The following is an 11,651-nucleotide window of genomic DNA, read 5'->3' on the forward strand; positions in this document are numbered from 1 at the left end:
TGAATGCGGAAATACTCTATTTAAACTTTCATAAAAAAACATAACTCTCAGCTTAAAACATAGTCATACACTTACGTGTTTTGAAAACACCTTTAAAACAACACAACAAAAAAACTAAATAAAATAAATAAACGTTAAATTAAAAACATCCTATTCTAGTCTAAGATTAAGAAAATAAATGCGACTACCCTATGCATGTGTCATGGTCTTGAGTTGCGATGTCGTCGTTAGGCATACAGGAATCCCTTGCCTTAACTTGAAATAGAGTAGCACGTGACTTGAGTATTTTAAGAAATACTCAGTAAGTGACCCCACTATTGGGGTTAAATGCAAGAACATGCGAATGAAATGATGAAATTATCATATCAGTCTATTTTTCCTACAATACTATCTTAATGGGCAGCTTGGATATGTACCATATACTCTACACACAACTCATACGTACGAGTATGGGCTCACCAGACAGTTCGCACACCGCTGGGCCCCTTTTCTTGTCGGACGAGCCTGCTCTGATAGTTCTCCTTCTACCGACACCCATTAGAATTAGTAACCATCACAGCAGCATTATGTAAAACATAATGATATTTCGCCTGCCTAGTGGACCTACGCGTCCGTACCCTCGTGATGGAATAGGGGTATCCTCCAATGTATGAGCACACATAATGCATAAAGTCCTAACATTTTCCATTTTCATTATCATTTAATACAACCCCGCAAGCGTTCTGTACATATCATATCGTTTTTTGTATTATTTCACATATCATTCATCATTCATATCATATCATATTGTTTCTCATTCTTCAGTTCTCATATCATATATAATTCTAACGGGGTTATATTTCATGCCATTTATCGTGATTTCATGTCATTCATATCATGCTGTATACACACAATTTAAGAGACATAATATAACGGTCCATGCTTTTAACATAACATTTCATCATCTACATATCATACCGTAACATATTGCATCACAATATATCATCTCATAAACATGTCAATTTATCACATATCTCGTACCATAACATATTTCATATCATTTTTATATCGTAGAACAACAAAATATATATATCATAATCATATCATTGTCATTCACATGTCGTATCATAATTATATCATATCGTAAATACTTCGTGGTCATATCATTCCCTAACTTATCATAGTCTTAACGTTCTTATACCTATCACAGTCATGTCGTTGCATAAACGTACCTTAGTCATATCATCACAGGAACGTATCCTAATGCTATCGTTCTATCCATCTATCACATACCTATCCCTTTCTACCCATAACTTAACTCTGTTCTTTTATCAATCTCTCATATCCATAGCACTTCGGTACGTAACCTAACCTTAACATTTCATGAACGTATCTCACTCCTATCATTACATTTCCTTTGTTCCAAAAAGCTCTCTCTCCTCAAGTTTTTCCTTCGGCTCTTGTACTTGTTTTGACATAACATAATTCCGATCGTCGGTCAAATCCTCATCGGTCAACCCAACAAAACATACTGTTTCATGACCTCACTCTCTTCTTCCATATTTATCAAACCAACTCCACACTTTTTTATTTTGACACTTTTTGTAAATGTGGAAGAGAAATGAAACTCAATTTCTTTACCTGTACTGTTGTGAATCTTTCTCATAATGTTTTGAGGCACACTAAACATCCAAATGTGGTCTAACTTAATGCCTATAAAAGAGAAGAAACCAACTCCAAGATCTTCTTTGTATGGGTCCTTACTGTCTGCTACAGTCACACATGTAAAAATTCTCCAGCAAAAATGGGTGGTGCCGTTGTTGTTGCTTGGTCCAAAAACAACACAGAGCGCAAAGCAACCCGTGTTCGCATTCGGTGCGTCATTGTCCCACTTGACGCATATCGAAGATCCTATTTTTGTGGTCGTGAACCAATCTGGAATCTCGCTCATAGGAACTATGATGCTGAATTTTCGTTTTCCGAAGAACATGTTGTGCATCCAAGAAGTGATCAATTTAGGGAACCATTTGTTGTCAGTCCATTGGAAACAGTTCTGAAGATTCACCCTTAACATCGGAACTGAAGGGTCAAGTTTTGAAATGTCTATAAAATCTTTCAATGAAATGCAGCCCTTTGACATTACCCTTAAGATCCTTGGCGGTAGATTTGGGAAATGAAGAAGCTTTTCACATTGGTTTATGTTCAATCTTCTCAACTTATGGAGTCCAGAAATGGTTGTTGGAAGACGAGAGAAGTTATTGCCAGACAAGTTCAGATATTCCAACGACACCAAACACTCAATCCCTTCTGGGACTTTCTCAAGCTTGCAATCACTCAAATTTAGGCTTGTAAGAGAGTTCAAACCCGCTAATGATGGAATCCCAGAAATGCCACTTCTTGGAGCTTTGCATAACCAAAGAAAAATCTTTCTAAACATATTGTCTCCATTGTCCGTTCTTCGTGTGGTTCGTCTCACGTCGAGCTCCACCGTTTCAACGTCGCCCCGCTTTCGTTTTCTATTTCCAAGCTTTGAACATGTCATCTTATCCAAGGCATTTGAAATGTTGATAAGATTTTTGCAATTGCTTAAGCTCAACCATGTTAGATGATCCAAGCTTGCTATTGATGAAGGTAGGCTTGATACAGAGGTGCCATCCAAATTGAGTTTCAGTAATCTATTTGTGTTGCCTGAAAATTCTGGGATCTTCTTCACCTTTGAACACCCAGAGAGAATCAAAACTTCAAGAGCCTTCATGTAAATTTGGGGTGGAAGATTGGTGAGATTGATGCAATCTTTCAGACTCAAAAAAGTGAGTTTTTCTGCACTGAAAATTGTTGGATGAATATTGACCAAACTTGTGCAACCTACCAGCTCTAATCTTGTGAGATTTGGAATAGTTTCAAAGTTTGGAGTTTTGGACAACTTCTGAGAATGGTTGAGTTTGATATACTTCAGCTTCTCCAAATGCTGTCAAAGAGTAAAGATTGATATCAATTTAACACGAGAACAACTTTTATGAGTACACATATAGTATGAGATTGGTACCTTTTCTCCATGCCAAAATTGCTTCAAATTGCTGTGGCACATGTGAAGCACAATAAGCTTATATTCTTCCGAATTGAATACCAAAGTCTTCAAGGGATATCCTTTCCACTTCAAATATCTTAACTCACTTGGAATGCAATAATCTAACTCATTTTTTAGCCTCACATTGTGAAAATTAAGCAGCCTTAGTTCGTGCATTCTTGAGAACGAATTTGGAAACTCCACGACGTTTCTTGTCGACTTGAATAATATGCTTTCGACCGATGCTTCTCTAACCTGAATTCACATCACACCAAATCAAGCTAATGATTTTTCAATATTTTTAAGAATTTAGAAAGTCACTCCAAACAGACCGACAATATATCTTACCATGTTTTTAATATCCTTCTGGCGCCATAGTCGATCTTGAATAGGTTTATGACGAATAATTTTTCGACCCATTTCTTGCAACAAATCATGCATCCTCAATTTATTGTTACGGGAAAGAGTTAAGAGAGATTTTTGAATGAGACGATCAACCCTTGTTTTAGCATGGAAACCACAATCATGTAAAATCTCTTCTACAAGCTTTTTTCTCTTCCCCTTGAAGAAGCAAGCAACGTCTACAAATATCTCTTTCTCCCACTCATCCAATCCATCATAACTCACTTTAAGACACTTAAAAACTTTTTCATGAATACTCCCACCTCCTTGAAGCTCTTCTATCACATACTCCCACACACTCAAATCTTTGTTTCTTAGAGATGATCCCAATAATTTGAGTGCAAGAGGGTGGCCTCCCACAATCTTGACAATGTTCTTGGAGTGTTCTAAGCAATTTGGTTTTAGACTTGCACTCAAATTAAGGAGTTCAAGGGCTTCTTCGTTGGTAAGTTCTTCCAATTCAAACATTCTTTTCACTTCGAACTCGTTTGATAGTAAATCTGCATTTCTTGTTGTGATGATGATTCTACTGCCATTTCCAAAAGAGTCTTTGTTTGGAATCAATCCCATGATTTGGTCTGAACAATTCACATTATCTAAGACAAGAAGAATCTTTTTTCGAAAAACCGCTTGGTTTATCATAGCAATACCTTCTTCAACATCTTTGTTGTTGTTTTCAATTGAAAACGTCCTTGAAAGGAGTTGACTTTGTAAATATGGAAGACCATTGGTTTCAAAGTTCTCTTGAATATTGGAGATGAAGCAATGAGCTTCAAATTCGTCGCGAATTCGCTCGTAACAAACCCTAGCTAATGTCGTCTTACCAATGCCACCCATTCCATGAATTCCTACCCATATCACATCCTCATCCGAGTTCGGGTTCAAAAGAGAAGAAAGTTTGGTTAGTTTAGAATTGATTCCAACTAGTTGGTGTTCTTGAGTGACTTTCAAGGTCGGTTTGATTCTCTTCCATAGAACCGTTGTGATTTCTTCGATGAATTCTGATTCATATGTCCTAATCCCAAGAGAATGGAGCACAAGTACATAAGTAGGGTTATAGTAAATCATAATATACATTGATTAGTAATTATACTTATCCTAACAATATCAATTATAATTAATGAAGAAGACACCAAAAAATGGATGAAATTGTTTGTTACCAAGGTTCCAAAAGCCAAGCCTTGAGGTTGGCGAGGTCAGTAAGAAGTTGCCTCCATTTTTGGATGTTGGGGTTATGTTCTCCAAATCTGAGCTCATGTTTAGCAAAAGCTTCAGCAAATGTTCCTGTCTGGTTCCGAACATGAGAAGGATCCACTTTATAAAAGATGGGCAACACCAGCATCCCAAGCTGGTCGTGGCATTCAAAGATCTTATTNAAGCCGGTCGTGGCATTCAAAGATCTTATTCAGCTCCTCAAGGCACCACCTCGAAGAAGCGTAGTTTTCTGAGACCACAACGAGCGCGATTCTGGACGCTTCAATGGCAGTGGAGAGATCGGAAGAAATGTCGGTGCCTTCTTCGATGTCGTCTTCGTCTCTGAAGGTGGAGATTCCTTTGTGTATTAAGGCTTTGTAGAGATGGTCGGTGAAGCCGCCGCGGGTGTCTTCCCCTCTGAAGCTCAAGAACACATTGTATTTCCATTTACCATTTGAAGAAGAAGAAAGCATCATGGGTTTGGTCTGATCTTCTCAGTCTTCAAACCAAATGTGTTGTGTTTGAGACTCGCTTTCCCTTCCCTACTAATCCTTCTTTCATTCCAAACGTGTCTAGCCTTCACTTGAACTATATAAGAATAGTATGTGTGTTAAGAATGATGCTCAATACCATGTTAAGAATGAAGAACAGAAATGGGATCGAAAGTCCGAGAAACATAGGTGGGATCGAAAGTTCAATATTTATTAATGTTAACAACGTTTAAATAGGATAACAGATACGAACTAAATCTTAGAAATAAGACAAAAATATTCGAAAATAGGATAAAATATATCAAATATACTATTAACCCAAATCCTGAAAATAAAGAAAAAAATCTTAATGAATTACAACTATATAAAATATATTCCAATAACGTGACTCCACTATTGGGGTTAGGGAATGCATGCATACAATATGAATAGGACCCATCATTTAAAATCGTATTCACTTAGGCGACTTTTCAATCCGGGTCATCAAATGTATATATTTACTACTCTACATACAACCCATACGTGTGAATATGGACCCATAAGGTGGTTTATACACCTCCTGGGACTCGTACCGGTTAGGCTAGCATCTCTAGTGCTATTGCTGGATGCCTAGAAGGAACATGATGAACATGTATGCATTCGTATTCATTTTAAGGGAAAATATTCCGATGCATGTGACATATATTTATGCATGAGGTCCCAATATTTTTACGGAATTATATCATTGAAGACATCCCTCTCTATCTTTATTACATTTCATTTATACTATAGTGTTCCAAACATGTGAACACGTTGAATTTCCATTTACCAGTTGAACCAAAAGAAGAAAGCAGCCTTTGGATTTGGTGTGGTGTGTGAGAATTCAACACGCTTTTCCTTCCCTACTTGTCCTTTTTCTATTATTTGATTTATGGAAAAAAATAAATTTATTTATTTATTTATATCTATAAACTTACTTAAATAAATATTTTTATTATAGTAGTTGGGTTTCGTGTACCTGCTCACAAGAAAAAAGAGAGAGGGAGAGGCATTACCGACTTTGAAGAAATTCAAAAGACTTGTTCAAAACTGATTTGATCACAAGTTGAAAACCTTGCAAACCTATCGAGTTGGAGAGTTCTTATCCCATAACTTCTCAAGTTTTTGGGAGGAGGAAGGTATCAATCGTCAACTCACAGTTTGATTTCTGGCAGAGAGGAAAACGTGGACAGAGTAAAAAAAAGCCGAAGGAAACTTCTTCGAACGGAAAACAAAGGGAGAGAGAATATTTGTGCTGAAGACGGAATTGTGTTTGTTATTCAATTATCATATTTAAATAACAACCTATCCTACGAATACAAAAGAAAATGGGAACTGAATTAATGCCCTCCATGGGTATTCCACCTATAGCTTAATCTAAGAAATGGGGATCTTTAACAACAAAATAGTAAAGTTTAACTAAACGATAGGGATTTATCTAACAACCGTACACTCCATAACAAAATGGTGTGGTGGCGAAGAAATTGCACCATAATGAACACTACAAGAAGCTTACTCAAGAGTATGCAAGTTCCGGCGATTTTGTGAGGCGAAGCAATACGACATGCGGTTTATCTTCTAAATCGTTAACCGATAGGGTTGGATTGTTGCAGCCCTTACGAAGCATGATTCGACAAGATACCTCACTTCGAGTACCTAAGAGTCTTCCGTTGTACAACACATGGACTGCAAAACCATATATTAAAAATCTTGACGACATGAGCTAAAAGATATTTGTGATTTTTTTTTATTTAGTTTATTCATGTTTTTCCTTGAATTAGTTAATGTATTTCTTATGTCGGAGAATTTGACGCATCCAACTTACATGCTTCCATATTTAGAGGAGAGTGGCTTAAGTTTAACTGGCCACTTCCATCATTTTTAGTGTAGGTTTGTGTTATATATACAGCAATTAAAATGAGGATTAAATGTACTATTTTTGCAACAAGATTCACATCCTTCATCCTTCTACCTTTCGTTATTCGTTCTTGTTCTCATCGGCATTAGAGTTGTGAAGGCTAAGAGATAACAAGTAGTATCAGAGCTACAAAGGCTGAGAGATAACACTTTAGCGTAGAGGATGGAACTAAGACACCCAAGTTGTATGCTCCGCACCATGAGAGAATTTATGTAAGTAGAGATGGCGTAGTCGAAGAAGAGAAGAAGAGAAGAAGTGGGATTGGTGCAGCGTTGACGATAACAAGCAGACTGTTGCAGAATTCACTACTCTGAAAGAAGAGGGAGACGCAAAAGACCTAGAAAGTGCCCCTACAGCAACACCAACAATTCCACATATGTTATCATCGATGACACCGAAAGGCTTGATGGACTCTGTAGAACAAGAGAGCTTAGGTGAAAGTACAGGAGGATCCACAACAAAGGATGGGTCAAAGAAGTTTCGTTCTCTTGCTGAAGTTTATGCGGATACACTTGAAGAAAAATTGGAGCCTGATGAGGTAGTGTTGTTCACGGCCAATGAGCCGACAACCTACCGTGAGGTAGCAACTGGGACGATGTGGTAGGAGGCCATGCAAAAGGAGCTTGAAGTCATTGAGAAGAACAAGGACACTAACTAACTTACCGTCTGGACACAAGCCCATCGGTTTGAAGTGGGTGTTTAAGTTGAAGAAGAATAGTGAGGGAAATGTCATCAAGCATAAAGCAAGACTCGTGGCGAAGGGATACGTGCAATGACAAGGAGTTGATTTGAGAAGGTTTTTGCGCCTGTGGCTAGACGGGACACTGTAAGCTTGATACTTCCCCTTGTAGCTCAACACGGGTGGAAGGTTCATCACTTGGACGTCAAATCAACATTCCTAAATGGTGACCTCCAAGAAGAAGTGTATGTTGCCCAACCTAAAGGGTTCGTCATCAAAGTAGAAGAGCACAAAGTGTACAAGTTGTCAAAGGCCCTCTACGGTTTACGGCAAGCACTGAGGGCGTGGAATATACATTTGGACAAGAGTTTAAAGAGTCTAAATTTTATGAAGTGCATACAAGATCAAGCAGTGTATACAAGAAATGATGGGGCTGAAATACTCATAGCTGACGTGTACGTTGATGACCTAATCATCACTGGTATAAGTGTGGAAGGCGTCAAAGAGTTCAAGCAGCAAATGATTAAAGAATTTGAGATGAATGATCTCGAGTTACTCACGTACTACCTCGGTATTGAAGTGGACCAAAGTAAAGATTGCATCATGTTAAAGCAATCGGCCTATGCTAAGAAGTAGTTGCAACAATTTAAGATGGTTGACTGCAACTCGACCAAGTATCCCATGGAAGCAAAGTTACAACTCGAGAAAGATGCTGAAGGAAGCTTCGTGAATTCCATTAAGTATAGGCATGTCATCGAAAGTCTAAGATACTTGACTCATACTCGTCCAGACCTTTCACATGTTGTTGGAATAGTGAGTAGATACATGGAAAAGCCCACTATGATGCATCATCAAGCGGTTAAGCACATTCTTTGCTATGTGAAGGAAACCACAAGCTACGGGTTGAAGTATCAAAGAGGGCGAGGTCCTAAAGAACTAGTCGGTTTTACCGATAGTGATTTAGCTGGAGACATTGACGATAGAAAAAGCACCACAGGAATGACGTTTTATCTCAACAAAAATTTAATCTCTTGGCAATCTTAGAAGCAGCAAATTGTGGCACTATCTTCCTATGAGGCCGAGGTCATGGTTGCAACTGGGCCGTCATGCCAAGCATCATGGCTGAGAAATTTGTTGTGTGAAGTGACTAGAAGTGAACTAAAGCTAGTAACCCTCTACGTCCACAACAAATCTGTGATTGCACTGATGAAGAATCCAGTAATTCACGGACGCAGTAAACACATTGACACTAGCTTCCACTTCATTTGTGAGTGTGTTGAGAAGAAAAAAAATCGTTTTTGGAGTTTATGTGCACTAGAGAGCAACGTGCGGATATTCTAATCAAGGACCTAGCAAAGGTTAAGTTTGCAGAAATGCGGGAATTGCTAGGAGTGAAGAATCTCTGTGAGTTAATAATAAGTTTGACTTACCAAAATAACAATCTTTTGCAAAATGTCCCACTCTACCACAATTATAACAATTGTTGGAGTTACAATCATTGGCATAGTAACCAAATTTGTGACATTTGTAGCACTCAATGTTGGAATAGTTGTTGGAATAAACTTAAAATGCTAAATGTTAGTTTTATAGAAATAAAATGCTAAAGGTTAATTTTAAGTATTTTTTTTTAGGAGAGGTTAATTTGAAAAGTCAGGTAAAAGAAAAGCCAACAGATTTGTAGGAATACCTAATCCTTTTAGTGTAGAGTCAGAGCAAGAAGAGAGCAAGAGAGAAAAGAAAATACAGAGCAATAGAAAAGGTCTTTTTGATAAACTCGGTGTACTTTGTCTCCTTGTCTCTCCTCTCTCAACATCTCCTTCACAAATACGCGAGTAGTATTTTCACAAAGTGGTATCGGAGCATTCTATCGTTAGTGTGTGTGAGACTTACTTCACAAATTAGTGAGTCTTATTTTAACAACAATTTGATTGGTCGCCTCTTCCTCGATCACGTCCTTTTCCACGCCAATTTGCTTGGCTCGACTATCCTTTCTCCTTATAGTATCCTTCATGACTACTGCCTTGACCACCGCGACCATTTCCACGACTTCCACGGCCACGGTCTCTACCTTGAAAATTTTGAGAATATAGTACCTTTCATCTTTGATTGACGTCTTGGTTTGAAGTGCTTGATCGAATGTTTCCTCCTTCTTCTTCTTACGTTGGTCGTGTGCCTCGAGAGAACCAACGAGCTTGTCGACCATGAACGTCACTAGGTCCTTTGACTCTTCTATCGTGCATACAACGTTCTCAAAATCTTCTCCACAACTCGCGTCTCGGTTAACATTTCTCTATTTCGGTTGAGTTGGTTTACCACAGTCTGTACACGCGTAATGTAGTCAGATACACTTTCCGACTCCTTCATCTTCATGCTCTCCAACTTGCCACGAAGAGTTTGGAGACGCACTTGCTTGACTCAGTCGGCTCCTTTGAACACTTTTCCTAAAATGTCCCACGCTTCTTTTGAAGTAGTTGCATTGGCAATCTTCTCAAAGCTCAACTCGTCAACATTTCAGAACAACATGTATAGTGTCGCCTTATCCTTTGATCGCACCTCTTTCAACGCCTTGTTTTTTGCCGCCGTATAACTCGTGGTATCTTTTGATTCTTCAAAACCTTCTTTGACCACCTCCCATGCATCTTGAGAACTGAGAAAAGCTTTTATTTGAATGCTCCAATTCTCGTAGTTTGTCTTCGTTAGTCTCAGTAGCGGCATTTGACCCGTCACATTCGCCATTTAGCTCTGATACCAAATTGTAAAAGGCAAAAAAAATCTTAGTCACACTATTTTTCTTTCGTGAATGGAGAGACAAAAGAATATATGTTTCTAAAATAACATTGTTCTATTATTTCTCTGTTTTATGCCTTTTTCTCCGATTCTCCACGATAGTAAACAACAATCTATTTATAAGCATTCACATGCCGTTCTAAAACTCAAATAATAAAAGCTAATATTTCCTATCACAACTCTTGGTCTTTGGTCTGAACACTATTGGTCTTTCACTTTTCCACTCACTTCCACTCTTTCCTATAACAACTATGTGCCTTCCACTATATTAGTGAAAGAGGGATTGATTGAATAATTGATGAGAAGATTAAATTTTGGAGAGCAAGAATGCTCCATATTTATACAGAGAATACAAAAGATATTCAGAAAATCTACCTAAAATATCGGGAGAAAATCTGGTAACAAACCAGTGAACAAATCAAAATCAAATCAAAACTAAATCAAATCAAAAACTAAATCTAACTCCTAACGAGATTTAATTAGATACTAACTGACAGCAATCTAAACAAATACATGATCTTTAACACTCCTCCTTGTTTAGATGCTGTGAACTCCAAGCTTTTTTTTTTTTAACACCCATCTTACTCTAATTATCTTTCTGTTTAGAGGTCGATCAACCAACTCCCAAGTTTTGTTTTTCTTGATCACTGAAAGCTCCTCCTCTGACAAGTGCATCATCAACCGAAGCATCTTGTTGTTCATCTTCAGACTTTTCTAGTCGTTTATCTTTAGACTCTTCTAACATGCTACCAAAGAAATTGTTTGGTGCTATTAGAAATCTGATTCACCTTCGTGAGTTCTTCCCAATTCCATTGCTCATTTCCAGCAAAATGAACATCTCGGCTCACAATAACATGACTAGTGTGTGGTTGAAAAACTTTATAAGCTTTGGATACAGTGCTATACCCAACAAAGATGCCAACTTCTGACTTTTTGTCAAGCTTATCACGCTTGACCTGTGGAATGTGAGTGAAGCAAAGACACCTAAATACTCTAAGGAACTTTAAAGAACGTTTGTAACCATACCAAACTTCAAATGGTGTCAGATCCTTCACAGCTTTTGTTGAAATTCGATTTTGCAAGCACACAACAGTGTTTGCTGCTTTTCCCCAAAAA

General features: G+C 37.9%; 1 protein-coding gene across 2 annotated transcripts in view; it reads right to left on the reverse strand.

Moving 5' to 3' along the window:
• Positions 1-1,300: 1,300 nt before the first annotated feature.
• Positions 1,301-11,651, reverse strand: part of LOC111796911 (TMV resistance protein N-like) — a 22,088-nt gene continuing 11,737 nt past the window's right edge. Inside the window, exons 2-6 of one of the 2 annotated variants that reach the window (XM_023679713.1) lie at positions 4,609-4,823; positions 3,395-4,463; positions 3,026-3,301; positions 2,849-2,947; positions 1,301-2,728 (exon numbers count right to left, since the gene is read on the reverse strand). In XM_023679713.1, the coding sequence (XP_023535481.1) occupies positions 1,493-2,728; positions 2,849-2,947; positions 3,026-3,301; positions 3,395-4,463; positions 4,609-4,823 (2,895 nt within the window). In that variant the 3' untranslated portion in view covers positions 1,301-1,492. Of the gene's footprint in view, positions 2,948-3,025; positions 3,302-3,394; positions 4,464-4,608; positions 4,824-11,651 lie in introns of both variants that reach the window. The other variant, XM_023679712.1, reaches the window with a different exon arrangement.

The sequence above is a fragment of the Cucurbita pepo genome, chromosome LG06 (genome assembly GCF_002806865.2).
Source record: "Cucurbita pepo subsp. pepo cultivar mu-cu-16 chromosome LG06, ASM280686v2, whole genome shotgun sequence".
Taxonomy (NCBI): domain Eukaryota; kingdom Viridiplantae; phylum Streptophyta; class Magnoliopsida; order Cucurbitales; family Cucurbitaceae; genus Cucurbita; species Cucurbita pepo.